The 16539-nt window shown below is 48.9% G+C and overlaps 1 protein-coding gene across 3 annotated transcripts in view; it reads right to left on the bottom strand.

Moving 5' to 3' along the window:
• MYO9B (myosin IXB) overlaps positions 1-16539 on the bottom strand; it is an 85808-nt gene that overhangs the window by 39044 nt on the left and 30225 nt on the right. For all 3 annotated transcript variants that reach the window (XM_014538271.1, XM_014538274.1, XM_014538279.1), the window contains 2 exons: positions 7040-7134; positions 638-700 (listed from right to left, as the gene is read on the bottom strand). In XM_014538271.1, the coding sequence (XP_014393757.1) occupies positions 638-700; positions 7040-7134 (158 nt within the window). The remainder of the gene's footprint in view (positions 1-637; positions 701-7039; positions 7135-16539) is intronic.

Genomic DNA, 16539 nt, shown 5'->3' with positions numbered 1-16539 from the left:
TGGAGAACACACCAGGGGGAAAAAGCACTTCAAATATATTGTCTCAATTTAAGACAGTAAGTCGGTTCTTAGTATGTTTAAAAAAACCCTCCCCCTTGCTCTCCCTCCCAGGAGCATCCCTGTGCCTTCCATTTCCCTCCCTCCCCTGCTTCTCCTTCTCTTCCTCCTCTCCTCCCTTCTCCTTCCCCCAGGCGCTCACTCCCAAACTCCTAGGGCCCTTCCTTTGCCACCATAACTCATTTCCTTAGTCCGTCTCTTCTATGAATTATCTTCCCCCACGCTGTGATTTTACCAAATACATGTTCTCTTACCAAAAAAACAAACAAAAAAACCTCCCCAAACATGAGCTTCTCCAGTGAGATTTCTCCAGGGGGGTGGTAGTGGTGGATGTGTGTCTCCCTCACAGGTCATTAGAGATGCCTCTAATCTAAGCACATGGGTAAAAGCCCTAGGGAGGCACACAACTAAGCACAAAAGGTGACTTAGGGGGTGTGAGCACGAGGCTCGGGGCTACACAGCAGGCCGCGTGCACTGGGGAGTTGTGCCTGGCCTCCTGGGAGAGTCCCTGATCTCAGGATGTCTGCTTCTCTCCTCTGTGCGGAAGGCAGAGCAGATGCTCATGGAGGAGATCTCCTACCTCTCATCCTTCTCCTGAGAGACCAGACGAGACTTTTCAAGCAGGTATTTTTCAACAACAGCTCTGTCATGAAAGGAAAAAGAAAGAGTAAATCATTCCATTTTAATTATCTCCTTAAAGAACTAGAATAACTTGTTACCCATGATAAAGCCAGCTGTGCATTAACTTCCTTCAACACAAAACATATATATACAGGTATGTTGATATAATCACCCTAAATGTAAATATAATCACACTGAATGTTGTAAATCAATCTAAATGTCGCAAAAACAAATATCCTAAATGTTGCCTTGCCCTATGACCACCATCTATAAAAACAAAGAACTTGGGCCCTAGCTGGTTTGGCTCAGTGGATAGAGCCCTGGCCGGCAGACCAAAGGGTCCTGGGTTCGATTCTGATCAAGGGCATGTACCTTGGTTGCAGGCTCCTCCCCAGCCTGGGCCCTGGTCAGGGCTTGTGCAGGAGGCAACCAAACGATGTGTTTCTGTGACATCAATGTTTCTGTCTTTCCCTCTCTCTTCCACCGCTCTCCCTAAAAATCAATGGAAAAATATCCTCGGGTGAGGATTAACAAAAATAAAAATAAAAAAAAGGAACTTGGGCTGGCCACTTCTCCCTAGACCAGATCACAGAAGCCCGGAGGCATCATGGGGAACCTTCCTCCAGGGAGGCGGGGACTGGAGCGACTGCACCCATGTGAGCCTGGATGTTTCAGGAAGCTCTCCCCTGCTTCCACCATCTCCCTAGCAATTAAATGTTTCTCCAATTCATAATCTAAATATAAGATGATAACAAATTCATTTTTCTATTCTTTTTACAGCTTTATTGAATAAACGGTGCACAAAGGGTACAATGTGATTTTTTAAAAAAAATATATTTTATTGATTTTTTACAGAGAGGAAGGGAGAGGGATAGAGAGTCAGAAATATCGACGAGAAAGAAACATCGATCAGCCGCCTCCTGCACACTCCCTACTGGGGATGTGCCTGCAACCAAGGTACATGCCCCTGACCAGAATCGAACCTGGGACCCTCCAGTCTGCAGGCCGACGCTCCATCCACTGAGTCAAACCGGTTAGGGCACAATGTGATAAGTTTTGACTGGGTCCTTTCGTAATCCATATCTTTATTTATTTATTTTAAATCTCCCCCTAAGGATATGTTTTTATTACTTTTTTATTTTATAGAGAGAGGAGTGGGGCGGCAGGGGGCGAGTGAGTGAGAAAGAAACATCAATGTGAGAGAAACATCAATTGTATGTGCTTGCAAGCTAGGTATGTGCCCTGACCAGGAATCAAACCCACAACCAGGATGACGCTCCAACCAACTGAGCCACCGGGCCTGGTCCCATATCATGTTAAAGCAGCTTTATTAAGAGTAATCGATGCACAATGAACTTAAAGTGTGCCCTTTGATGAGCTGTGACAAATGCAAACACCCATGAAACCCACCACCATGATCAAGATAGAGAACACATCCACCACCCAGAAAAATTTCCTTGGCCCCTGTATCATTCCTCCCCACTCCTCATCCCCAAGCAGCCACCGACCAGCCCCACTTGAGATTAGTTTGGATTTTCTAGAATTTTAAAGAAACAGAATCATCAGTATGTATACTGTGTCTGACTTCTCTCACTCAGCCCAGTGATTCTGAGGCTGAGTCACATTGTAGCATGCAGCATTCATTCCTCCTTATGGCTGAATAATATTTTACATATGTGGACACACCACATTTTGTTAGCCATTTGATGGACATCTGATGGACATGGGTCCATGAGGCTATGTGGGTGCCGTGGCAGGGACCGGGCACCTCTACAGCCACACTATCAACACTAAGAGTAGTGATGGCAAACGTTCCAGGCACTGTTTCATAGGATTTAACACATTGACTCCTCCCATTCCTTCGAGGTGGGCACTGGGGCTCCTGTTAATGAATGAGGTACTAAAGTTGGAGAGGCTACACGCTGTTGGGGACCCCACAGGAGGGAGGTGGCCCAGCAGGGACCGGAGCCTGGCATGGGCCCTGCTGCCTCCACACCCACTGGGGTCGGAGGGGCCTGTCTCTCACGGGATCCACTATTAACAAGTAAGGTAGCCGGGCGGGTGTGTGGGCCAACTTCATCCGAGCCCATCCTAATTACAGGAGAGGCAGCCGGTGCCCCAGGGGTGGCAGGGCCGGGCCCTGGTCCATCACTTGCTGGATCAGCTGGCCTGTCCTTCCAGGATGGCAGTCATCTGTGTGCAGCCTTGAACAAGACACACGCCTACTCCATGCACAAGTGGGTTTCCAAGGGCGTGGCCTGTGTTCTCTCTTCTTTCAAACCCACGTTCTCTTCTATTCCTGCCCCTGGCTGGTAACTATTTTAGTGAGCAGCAGTTTGTTTTCCTGGCACGGGAGGCTGCCCTGGTTCCAGAATCAGACGACTGTTGGAATTTCAACCTGTGGCCAATTTCCTGGACTGTGTCAGCAGATGGGGGAGAATGGCAACCCCTCCCAGCAGGGAGCTGTCATTTCACTGACAACAGCCTCTTTCTTCTTCTTTTTTTGTTTTTTTGTTCATCCTCACTGGAGGATATTTTTCCATTGATTTTTAGAGAGAGTGGAAGAGAGAAACATCGATGTGAGAGAAACACATTGATTGGTTGCCTCCTGCACGCACCTTGACCAGCAGGGCTGGGGAGGAGCCTGCAACCAAGATACACGCCCTTGACTGAAATTGAACCAGCCTCTTTCTTCTTCTTTTTTTGTTTTTTTGTTCATCCTCACTGGAGGATATTTTTCCATTGATTTTTAGAGAGAGTGGAAGAGAGAAACATCGATGTGAGAGAAACACATTGATTGGTTGCCTCCTGCACGCACCTTGACCAGCAGGGCTGGGGAGGAGCCTGCAACCAAGATACGTGCCCTTGACTGAAATTGAACCCAGGACCCTTCTGTCCGCAGGCTGACGCTCTATCCACTAAGCCAAACCCGATAGGGCAGCCTCTTTCTTCTGATGATCTTGGAGACCCAGGTACCTACGGCGGTTAGTAGGTAGCCAGGAATCCCCCGGCACTGAGGCCCTGAACCCACAGGAAGACTAGGTCTTACAAACTGGAGAACTGGGGGAAGGCTTGGACTGCCCTTGACCCTTAGCCTCGGCAGGAAATGGCATCAAGAAGTGTCACCTGCCCAAAAGCAGAACAAGGTCTGCGACCGATCCTTGTGAGCGGCTCCCTGGACGGGAAGTACACCTCCCTCCTCAGAGCGTGGGCAGGCCATGGTCGTGGGCCAAGAGGGGACTTCCTTTCCTGAATTCAGGCCACAGATATGACTCTCAAAAGCTAGTCTATGAGACCGGCTACTCAGGGCCACTGGCCTGAGCTTGATGGGTGCCTGTAGTGGCTGGGCTCTTTGGTTATGGCCAACCCTTGCTGGGCCACATGGTAGCCCCCAGAAGATACGCGTATACGCTTGGAACCTGTGACTGGAATCTTATTTGGAAAATGTCTTTGCAGATGCAATCAAGTGAAGGATCTCAAGGTAAGATTATCCAGGATTATCTCCATGGGTACTAAACCCAATGACAAATGTCCGAAAAGACAGAAGAGGCCACACAGAGACACCGAGGGGAAGGCTGTGTGAATATGGAGGCAGAGACTGGAGTGATGCAGGCACAAGCCAAGGAAGCCTGGGGCCGCCAGAAGCTGCAAGAGGCAGAGAGGATCCTCTCCTACAGCCTCCAGAGGAGGCGGGGCCCTGCCGACACCTTGATCTCAGACTTCTGGCCTCCGGAACCACGAGAGAAGAAATTCCTGTTGGTGTAAGCCACCGGTTTGTGGTGCTTTGTTACCGAAACCACAGGTCACCAAATGGAGACCATGCGAAGGAGAGAGCAGGGGGGCAGATGGGGAAAGCAGTGCCACTGGGAGCAAAGGCTCTGGCGTCCAGCCTGAGGCCTGTAGAGCCAGCCCAGGACCCAGGCAAACATGAGGCAGCCTCTCGGCATGTCTACTTTCCCCAAGGGAGCCCCTGCAACTGTACAATTAGTATGTATCTATATTTTCTGCCATTCAGATACTCTGGGCAAATGTGCAAGAAAAAACCCCTTTAAATCAGGAGTGAGGGTCTTTGTGGAGAAAAGGTGAGGACTGTGGGGCAAGTGGGTGGCTCCAGGTGTCTCTGATTAATTGGGGCACATACCCTGTGGGTGAGTGGTGGTGCCCATGAAGGTGCCAAGCTGGAGCCCAGCAGTGCTCGGGGAGGGACCTTTGGACGGCTTGGGAGGGGAGCTGAGGAGGTGGGGAGAATCACCAGCTGCTGAGCACCCCTGAGGACTGCGGAGCAGAGCAGACCATTTATTGAGGGCCTCTCATCCACACCACTGCCTGTGACAGCTTGGGCAGCAGGAAAAAGGAAAGAAACCAGGGGTTGAAGGATTAGCAACAATATTAGATTTTAAAAAATATATATTTTTATTGATTTCAGAGAGGAAGCGAGAGGGAGAGAAAGATAGAAATATCAATGATGGGAGAGAATCACTGATCGGCTGCCTCCTACTCCCCACACTGGGGATAGAGCCTGCAACCTGGACATGTGCCCTGACCGGGAACCGAACCGTGACCTCCTGGTTCATAGGTCAACGCTCAACCACTGAGCCACGCCAGCCGGGCTCCTATTACATTTTCAATATGAACGTTGATTGGAATGATCACCAGTCAGGTAGACAAACAGGAGAACCTAGATTGAAATCCCTCCCCAGTCCCCGCCACATTTGAGGACCCCTCTTCTCCTGAAGTGCTGGTGCCTTTTCTCAGCCTCCAGGAGCCTAGTGCTCAGGTCTCCCCACCTCTAACATCCAAGGCTTCTCACCCTGCTGTTTAGAGTAGCGGTCGCCAACCGGTGGTCCATGAGGTCCGAAAGGTTGGCGACTGCTGGTTTAGAGCATCACCTGAAATCTTTCCACTGTCACCACAGACCCTCACACCAGGTTGTGATGTGGAGGAGGATTCCAGGCAATGGACTGTGCTGAAATGGCTCTTTTTCTTTTACTTTGAAATAGTTTTACTGGCTCATAAAACCTTTGCATATAAAAACAACCCCAGCCCTGGCCAGTGGTTCAGTGGTTAGAACATTGGCCTGCGAACCGAAGGGTTGTGGGTTCGACTCCCTGTCAAGGGCACATTCCTGGGTTGCAGGTTGCATCCCCAGCCCTAGAGGCAACTAATTGATGTTTCTCTCCCTCTTTCCCTCCCTTCCACTCTCTAAAAAGTCAATGGATAAAAATATCCTCCAGTGAGGATTAGACAAAAAAACAAAAAAACCAACCCCAAAACACTACACAGTATTAAATCACAATTAAATTTTGTTTAACAATGCAAACTATACAGAATATACATTTTTAATTTTTTAAAAAATATATTCTTATTGATTTCAGAGAGGAAGGGAGAGGGAGAGATAGAAGCATCAATGACGAGAGAGAATCATGAATGGGCTGCCTCTTGCATATCCCCTACTGGGATGGAGCCCGCAACCCAGGCCTGTGCCCTAACAGGGAATTGAACCGTGACCTTCTGGTTCATAGGTTAATGCTCAACCACTGAACCACACTGGCCGGGCCAGAATATACATTTTTTAAAGGAAAAATAAAATCCTACAGAACTGAATTTAGAAATGATGCTATGGCTTAAAAACTATAACAAAATATATAATTCTTTATAACAGTAATTCATTGTACAATGCTGCCAGATAGTTTCATAGGCATTACCAGTGCTCAGAGCACAAGTAAGCACAATTTCAGTGTTACATTTAGTTGAAGTAACTATGTCCCCACCTAAAGAACTCACATTTCTGGCACAAAATGTTGGTCTATTTTAACTTCCACCAGGCAAACAATTTCACAATCCAGTTACTGCCTACCCACTCATCCATCCATCCATCCATCCATCCATCCACCCACCCTTCTCTGGACAACTGCCTCATTTTGCTATCCAAGATCACATATACTTCTGGCTAAAGAGACACATTTAGCAAGTGCCAGAATCCACAGCGACTCTGCCTATGGCATCCCAGACCGACCGAATTAGAAACCTCATCAATACCAAGAAACGGGTTGGTCTGTCCTTGCCTGTTCTTGGCAAACCCCACCACACTAGTACCTACAGTTCATTGCACTTACTCCATTGGTGCCTGAACCCACACTCAATGCCCTGGGGCCGGCAGGGTCAGTTACCAAAGTGCTACCCTCCCACACCTTCACTTCCCACCTTGACCAATGCTCAGATCTTCACATCAAGGACTTAAAATCCCACTGGCTTCCTGTAGGATTCACAAATGTAGCTCTTGGGCTGGCTCCCCGCTGCTGGGTTGCCCAGGATCCCACACTAAGGCTGGAGTGCACAGTATAGGTGGCTGTCAACTCACCCTCTCACGATGCCACTCTCTAGGTAGTTGACCTGGATGAATTTTCCAAATCGACTCGAATTGTTGTTGTGGGCTGTTTTGGCGTTTCCAAAAGCCTGCGAGGAAAACAAAAATAAGTTTTCAGGTGGTGAGGATGAAGTTCCTACAGGCCTCAGGCTGGAGCCGCAGAGCTCCCTCTGGGCATTTCGGACGCCTGCGTGCTGGAAGTCACTCAGTGGCCCAGGTGACAGCTAGAGAACAAAGTTGTGCAGTCCAGGTGCGCTCCAATGTACTCACTCGTTATCTCTATGTTTGGGTTGTGGGAGAGGCTAAAGTTTTAAGTGTCGGACATTAAAAATTACAATCATTGGAATGCTTTCCCAGTCATAATTGTTTATACAGCATACTCCAGTCTGCTGCATGTTTTTGTATTGCCTACAAGGCAAGAGTGGTTTTCACATTTGTAAATGGCTTTAAAAACAACCCAAAGAAGAGTAGTGTTTCCTGACATGCGAAAATTCTATTCACGACTCAGTGTCCATAAATGAGGTTTTCCTGGCACACAGTCAGCCTATTCATTAACGGATTGTCCGAGGCTGCCTCTGAGCTGCGAAGGCAGGGTGGCTGAGATAGAGACCATCTGGCCTGCAAAGCCAAAAACATTTACTGTCTGGCTCCTTCCAGAAGGAATCTGCCAGGCCCTGGTAAGATATGAGCTCTGGGCTCCAGGAGGGCACCAGGCTGGATGTGAGGGAGCAGAGGTGAGGACAGGTCCCACCCTGGAGGGATCCTGCAATTCTGTGGGATGACAAGCAGTTCACAGCAAGTTTTTTAAAATTGGGGTAAAATTGATACAACATAAAACTAACCATTTTAAAGTGAAGAATTCAGTGGCATTTAGGACATGCAGAATGTTGTACAGGATGCAGAATGTTGTCACCTCTACCTAGTTCTAGAACATTTCACCACCCTAAAAGGAAATCCCATTAGGAGTCGCTCCCCATAATTCCTCTCCTAATCCCTGGCAACCTCTAATCTGCTTTCTGTCTCCACTAAGTGGGGCATAGTCTCTGTGGTCTTTTGTGTCTGTTTTCATTCAGCATAATGTTTTTGGGGTTCTCCCAGGTTGTGGCATAAATCAGGGCTGCATTCCCAAAATGAAGAGGAAAGTATGCATAGTGCACGGAGCCTGCAATCCAGTGGGGTCCCCCTGGAGCCTCCCATGGGACCACCACCCAGATAACAAATGGGAACACACCCTCCCCCCTGCCTAGGTTCCCAGACTGCCCCCTTCCCACACAGGACCCACTGTCCCCCGAGGGGTAAACAGACACAGAGAGGATATGATGGAGCCTTGAGGGAACACAGGGTAGGGAAGATGCTTGGGAGTGGGGTTCACTGTTTTAGGGAGAGGGAGGCTGGCAGAGGTGGGGCTGGGGAAGGGATAATGATGGGGGTAACACCCCAGAGTCAAATGGGGAAAGCTTGGTGGCAGTGAGAAGGGTGTCAAACTGACAATATTCCCATTTGAGGAGGCTGAGCTGTGTGGGGAGCTGACTGTGGGCAAGGGCAGCAGGGAGAAGGGGGCAAGGCCACTGCAAGGTCTGCTGGTGGGGCAGGTGGTCAAGGGCAGGGTGGGGAGAGGCAGCCAGACTTGCAGGCTCACAGAACAGGGAGAAGTGCTGACGTGGAGAGGAGACTGTATTTTCTTGAAGGCCTCATTCTGCAAGGGATGGATGCAGATGGATTATTGATCGGAGCTCCTAATGGGGCAGCCTGAGGCAGAAACCCCATAAAAAAGCATCTGTGGGAAGGCCTAGCACATTTCCTTGGAGAATGGCTCCATTCAGCACAGCTTGAGGCAGGATGGGAGACCAGTCCGGGCCCACATGCCAATCATGCTCCTGGCTGATGGGGTCTCGGGATGAGCGATTTCCTGCTCCATTGCTCCAGGAGCTCCAGACCTGGGCAACAGACTTCCCTGTAAAACCTGAGTCAACAGCCAAGTCATCAAGTAGGAGAGTGACAATGAAAGGAAGGCCCCAGAGAAGCAACCTGGCCCCATACTATGAAGGGGGGTTGCTCAGGGCGGGAGCATCAGCTAGGTGCTTTGGGGGGCTCCAGTGGCCTTTCGGAAGTGCAACCCAGCCTGAGAAGGCGCTTTCCTGAGTCAGACAGCAGCCACAGAGCCCAACCCACTTCTTCACAAACGCTATCTCAGGGTTCATCACCGGGTGGGTTTTGACAAAATCTTTGGTGGGACTGATTACACACTGGGGCTTGTCACCAGGTCCTGACGCATGTGACCAAGCTGTTGGCCAGCAGCTGTGCACCAGCCCTGGGTCTGCCCTTCTCTCCCAAGTGTCTGGAACCCAGTGGGCTCCTGGCCTGGGCACTGCTGACACTTAGGCCCTCCTGGGCACTGTCGGATATTGAGCAGTGCCCCTGGTTTCTACCTGCTAGATATCAGTGCATGTGGGACAACCAAAAACGCCCCCAGAGGTGGCTGAGTCACCCAGGCTGAGCAGCACTGCTACACACAGATGCAGGTACAAGGGGTTTGCACGGCCAGGCGGTCTGAGTCTCACTGGACTCCCCCCGCTCCCCACCCCTGGTTATGAGGGCCCCCACGTCTGCTGTAGTGCTGAGGGCTCCTCTGGGGAAGAAAACTGTCTTTCTAGGTTTACTCTCCAGTTTTGCCTAAGTTCAGACTTAGAACTATGTTTGTTGTTTGGGGCAAAGCCTGTGGGTTCTCAAGGCACCCCTCCTAGAAATGCAGACAGCGGCTCTATCTCCTTCCATTCCATGCTTACCAGAGCCTGCGGGGTGGCATCTGAGCTGAGAACAGGCCTGCTCTGTGCTAAAATGAACTCCTGCGGGTGAGCCTGCAGAGTCCTGCCTGTCCTAACTACAAGCAGATGGCGAAGCAGTGCCCAGTCCCGTGTGGGCTCCTTCCTGGAGCAACGGGCCTCTCTCTGCCGGGATCCTGGCAGCACCCAGGTCCAGGGCCTGCCACCAGGCAGCCCAGACATGCACATTCGCACCCTGAAGAGCCATAGTGGTCCTTTTTGAACGTGGGACAAGTCATCGTGGCAATTTCTAAGGAAACAGCCAGGCCTGGCATCCTGGGGACAAGAGGGAACGTTTTGGGGATGTGGGGCCCGCTTGCTCTCTGGTTCTGCAATTACCCGTGCGGGGCCTGGGTGACTTCATGCGTCTGGTATGTGGTCTCAGCACACTGCGACTTTTCAAAGCCGATCTAAAAATATCCGGTTGGTGCTATTATACATCCGAGGAGGAGGAAACAACGCTGGCCTGGCCTTCGAGGGGAGCTATTGTGTGGCTGCTCCCGGGCTGGCCAGGAGCACTTGCAGGGATGGCCTCCACGCACCAGAGCGGCTGGTGTGCCTGGGGGGTCATGTGAGACTGGGGGTGGACAGGAGGGAGGAAGCGGGAATCGGGTGCCAGCAATGATGCGATGTAATCTGGCCTTGGGTCTAGGGAGGCTGCATGTTTATGCCATTTGCCCGCCAGGCCAGAAAACCCGTAGCCCTGGATTTTGCGGGAAAGGTCTGGGCTTTCTTGCAAACACGTTTTCCCCTTTTATGACATAAAACACACGTTTCTAATACAAGCATACACTTTGGAAAAAATATGTAGAGCTACACTAAAAGTTTACCGAACAGAAAAAAAAAAACATAACGAGATAACCCTATAATTCAACCTTGCACTCCGGTCATGGTTTAACGCACTGTCCTCTGGTGGGCAGAGCAGGCCAGGACCCGGGGGGCACCGTGTGCCGGACAGGTGGTTCCCACTCTGCCAGAGATGCTGAGAGCAGGGCAGGGGCTGTCTGGTGGTCTTCCAACTGCTCCTGTCTCTGAGGTTCTTCTTTTGAGTCAAAAAAGTTTTTAAAACTGGAGACATTCATGATTGAGCATCCTACCTAGCCAGAAATTTCTAGAAGGTGCATATTCTATGTAAACAGGATGGCTCTTTTCTCGGTTGGGATTCATGGTAAATATTTTAAGAAGAATGGTGATGATGTACAGATAATATATTGTTTAAGTGTGCACCTGAAACCTGTATGCTATTATTAACCAATGTCACCTCAATAAATTCAATTGGAAAAAAAAAAAAGATAACATCATACAATGACTATGGTATGTACTGGCCCCACCTCAGGTTCACTGTGGGCTTTTCTCCTCTAAGAAACAGACAGACGTGCCATTCCCATTTTAGATGAGGAAACCGAGGTGCAGAGGTCAGCCAACCTCCCTGAAGTCTGAGAGCAGGTGGTTGATGTGGCCCCGGGCTCCCATTCCCAGCCTATGCCCTGCCTGTCCGACTCAGTACCTGAGGCCTGGGCTCCTTCTTCAGACCCATTCTTAGTGCCTGGAGTCGGGCAAGGACTTTTCGGGGTGCCTGTACACCCTGGCCCAATCCCTCTGAGTTCATACCTGGCCTCTGGCGCATCCAACCCAAAAGCGGAACAAGCCTTGAAACAGATCGCATTAGGCAAATAACGTTTTGTTTTCAGATGTCAGAACCCAAAGCCCTGTGGAATGAGCTAAAAAGGCAACCTCACTCGCCCATCTCCCATGGTGACAGGTGAGCCCTGGGTCAGGATCCCCTGGAGAGAAGTTCCCCAGCCTGGTCATGCATGGTGGTCCTTCCAGCCAGGCTGACATGGCCAGACCTGGCATAACATCATCTCCAGATTTACTTATGCTCATCCTTTCTCGAAGGAAACTTGTGACTTGGTCTAGGTTGTGGGGTTGGCTGTCTCTGTTTTCCTGATCTTGCAGCCACAGGGACCTCACTTCCCAAGTGTTTATGGTTCATATGCATTCATTCATTCATTCACGTGATAACAACTGATTGACCACCTGCTGTGTGCCTGGCACCATTCTAGCTTCAGAGACTTCACCTTCCCTGAGAGTCTCTGACAGGCCCTGGCGGTCCATTTTGGCCAAGATTGGAAGCCCTCTCAGCCCACTCGGTCGCCTGCCACCTCCTGTGGCCTCGATGCTACCTCCCTCTCCAATGCCACCTCTGGGTGAAGCCTCTGTTTCCCCCTCAGACCATGAGCCACAGAGGACTTCAAGATTTCTTGTGTCTGGTCAGGGCCAGGCACTGAGTTGAAAGAGTAACTGATGTTGCCAGGAGAGGCTGAGATTGGTAAAGAACATTGGCAAATATTAGGCCATCATGGATCATAAAGACGGGGCTGACGGACAGAGCGAGATCATCTGCCACTTCCTGGCCTCCCAGTTCAGTCGGGTGGGGAAGAGAACGAGACACCCAGCAGCAACTGAAAGCTGGGGTTGGCATGGTGGCCCCATTGCTTGGAACCCAAGCAATTATTCTCCCAAGTGTTCTCCATGTTCCTGGGTACCTTTCTACATAAAGGAGTGCGTGGCCCAAGCCCTCTGACAGGTGGTGCCCCTCTGGGGACATGGACAATAGTCAGACCCGGGAGAGGAGGCCTTAGAGGTGTCCTACGGCTGTGCCAGGCCTGCATGGAGCAAGGGGCCCTGTGGGTAATGTCCCTGCCCAGGTGGCCCGTGATCCAAAGTAACTGATGTTGCCAGGAGAGGCTGAGATTGGTAAAAGAACATGGGCAAATATTAGGCCATCATGGACATGGGAGGATCTGCTCCACCTTGTCTGCTGAGCAAACAGCCCTAGGACATCGAGTCAGGGCTGGGGTTTTCCTGCGTGGAAATGTCGGGAAATAACCCCTGGCCTTCCTGGGAGGGCTGGAGGTATAAGGCTACTGTCCGCTGTGTTAATTGGGACCAACTGGTTTCAGATTCCTCTCCTGTAAAATTAGGGAGAAAACCCCTGCCTCCCAAGGGAAGGATGAAATGACTTTGTGAATCAGGGGCGGCAAACTTGTTCTATGAAGGGCCAAGTAATAAATATTTGGGCTCTGTTGCAACAGCTCAACTCTGCTGTTGTAGGGTGAAGCAACCACATATGATCTGTACACAGCGGATGTGGAGGATGCCCTCCTGATGTGGGGGGTGAGGCAGTCCTGGACAATGACTTCTGGGGTGGGGGTGGAGGGAGGGGTCCTGACAAATGACAGCCAGCCAGTTGTTTCTAATTGGCCTGTGAGGTAAGAGTGATTTTTGACATTTTTAAATGCTTGGAAAAAAATCAAAAGAAGAATATTCTATGACACATGTAAATGATATGAAATTCAGCTTTCAGTGTCCACGAGTAAGGTTTTGTTGGCATACAGCCACGTCTGCTTACACATGGTCTGCGTCTGCTTTTGACTAAAGAGCGCAGTTGAGTCGTCATTGTGTCAGAGACTGTTCCGGTAGAGCTGAAAATACTGACCCTCAAACGAGCTGTTTACAGAAAAATTAGGCCCCGTTCTCCCCATGGGGCCAGAGCAGTGCTGGGGCTGGGAGAGAAGTCGCTGACACTCAGACACATGATGGGTGAGCATGCGAGGGCGTGAGTGTCACACAGGCTGACTGGTCTCCCGGGGCATAGCTGGAACACTGAGAAGAAGCCAGAGATAGACAGAGAAGCCTGCTCCCTGGGAACTGGAGGGGATAGGCGGTGGGGAAGTGAGAAACACAGCTGATTTGCTTTCCACAGAGCTGGCGCTGAGAGAGCATTGGGTTTAGGAGGGGGCGGCCTGTTCCAGGAAGGGAAGATGCCGGGTAAGGACAAGGAAGTGGGGCAGGAAGTGGAGGAGTCTCCCCCAACCTCATGGCTCCCCGACTCATAGATGAATAAATGGAGGCTCTCCAGGGCCTGGCTGACACCCAGCCTCTGGCCTGCTTCTGTTCTCTTCCGGTTGCCCACGGGGCTTGGGGCACTTAGCAGGCTCTTGACAGCCAGTGGCTAACTGGATGGACAGACGAATGGATGAACAGACAGATGGGTTGCAGGCATGTGCAGGGAGCCAAGTGATGATGGGACATGATGCTCACCCACCTAGTGCTCCCAGTTTATTACAGGTTCTGTCAGAATCGAGAATAGTACCAACTATCAGACACAGACATAGACAGAAACATTGAAAACAGACAGAAAGGACTCCTGGGGCAAGGACAAGACCCTTTAAATAGGCAGACATCCACCAAGGGGCAAAGTTTCAACACAAACTGTGCCAGAGTGGGGGTAGGGAGGGAGGTGGAGCAGGGGAATCTTAAAAAAAATAAATAAATAAAAGAAGAAAAAGAAACCAATTATAAAACAAGTTGCTGCATCTCATATTTCCCTAAATTTTGGTTTAGGTTATAATGAAACCATGTGCTAGATCATAGAAGGAATAAGACACAGATCTACCTTTGAGTGGGGAAGGGGTTCTGCTTGCTTCTTACTGTATCAAAAATATTTGAGGAATGCATAAAAATCCTTGAGGGCTCATCCACTGCACACCCATATCATTCTCTTTTGGGTTTGTTTGGTGCTTTTTCTCAGGTTTTTGAGTTGCAAAATTAATATACTTACTTTCACTTATTCATATTTATGGATATTATAGCTATGAAATGCCCTCTCATTACTGCTTTAAATACATCCCGTGGTTTCTAATAATAATGTGTTTGTTTTTTTAAAAAGGGGTTTTATTGATTTTAGAGAGAAGAAGGGAGAGGGAGAGATAGAAACATCAATGATGAGAGAGAATCATTGATCAGCTGCCTCCTGCATGCCCCCTACTGGGGATCGAGCCTGCAACCTGGGCATGTGCCCTGACCAGGAATCAAACCTGTGACTTCCTGGTTCATAGGTGAATGCTCTGAGCCACTCCAGTCAGGCTAATAATATTATTTTTGTCACTGACTTTTAGGAAATCTAATTTCTCGTTTTATCACATTAAGAATGTTGCTTGTAATATTTCTACTTTTGGAAGTTCTAGATACTTTCTCTGTGACCTTATAAGGAATGGATTTTGTGAATATTCCACGAATACTTAAGATTTATTCTCATATGAGAGTGGAGGGTTTGTAATATGGCCACATAATCTGTCTTAAGCACATGTTTTGGCCATCTTACATTCTTGCCTCTTGCTGTCTACTCAACCAGCTTGTGCTATACAGAGTGCAGCAAAAGTAGGCTTACAGTCATGATTATGTGAAACAGAGTTTATTCTTGTATGATTACTTATTAATTATTGTTATTTTACCCTCCCCTGTATATTTGTATCTGTTTCTCCTGGTATCTTTTATAATTTCCACTTTGTAAAGACAATAGCTATGTTGTTTGATGCATATACACTGAGTGGCCAGATTATTATGACCACCTGACATTTGTAGGTAAATTAGCTATAATTTCGCTCTGCAGTTGCTAGAGGGCCAGACCATTATAAATAGAGAAGCAGTTTGTTTACCACGACAGAAGTGATTTTTTTCCTGAAGATATGGGTAAACAACGCAATTTAACAGCCTTTGAATGTGGGAGATACACACACACACACACACACACACACACACACACAGAATATTGACAAATATTATACCTGGGGTATAAATTGAGGCTTTTGGCACTGTGACAAAGAAGATTCATAAATGTAAAGTTCAGAGGCCCAATTTCTACCTTCTCCATGTCAAAATTATAGCCCTGCTACTTCTGTTTCTACCTGCCTATTCCACCTGTGCCTATCCCTTTATTTTTAGCTTCTGGAACCACTTTAGTTTAGGTGTGTCCTGTGCATAAGGCATGGAGTTGAACCTTGCTTTGTGAGCCATGCTGAATATCCTCTCCTTTAATAGGCGGATTGAGCCCATTTAAACTTAGCAGCACATGGACTCATTCCTTCCATCATTAGCTCTCTGCCCTCTCTGCTGCTATGAGTGTGGCTGAGTGACTGGAGGCTGGAGCAATTCTCCAGGCCATTTTGGATGACTTCTTAAAATCCTGCACCCTTTGCAAGACTTTCAACCTCACTTTGCAACTGATTTGCATCCAAGAGAGAGGACCCACCGGTTTTGGTGGATGGACAGGAATAAGCCATGTTTAGGCTGAGCCAAGACGGGAGTGAGTGAAGAGCTCATTCTGTAAGTGGGTGGCTCATTATGGAATCTTTCCTCTTAGGATGACGTTTGCTTCCCTAAATAATTCCTACACTGCAGGAACTTCAGTGCTGATAATGAGAAAAACAAGGCCTTCTGGTACATTAATAAATGAATTTGGCAATGTAGCAGGATACAAAATCAACACCCAAAAATTGATATCTTTAAAAATATATATATTTTTATTGATTTCAGAGAGGAAGGGAGAGGGAGAGCGAGATAGAGACATCAATGATGAGAGAGAATCATTGATTGGCTGCCTCCTGCATGACCCTTACTGGGGATCGAGCCCAAAACCTGCGCATGTGCCCTTGACCAGAATCGAACCTGGGAACATTCCATCTGGAGGCTGACACTCTATTTACTGAGCCAAACCGGCTAGGGCAATCGGTGGCTTTTTTATACACCAATAATGAATTCTCAGAAAGAGAAACTAAACAAACAATCCCATTTACCATTGCAACAAAAAATTAAGATACTTCATGG

This window comes from Myotis brandtii, unplaced genomic scaffold (assembly GCF_000412655.1).
Source record: "Myotis brandtii unplaced genomic scaffold, ASM41265v1 scaffold1040, whole genome shotgun sequence".
In the NCBI taxonomy this organism is placed as follows: Eukaryota; Metazoa; Chordata; class Mammalia; order Chiroptera; family Vespertilionidae; genus Myotis; species Myotis brandtii.
Note: the sequence above shows the minus strand (reverse complement) of the source record. Positions and strands in the feature narration are given on the sequence as shown.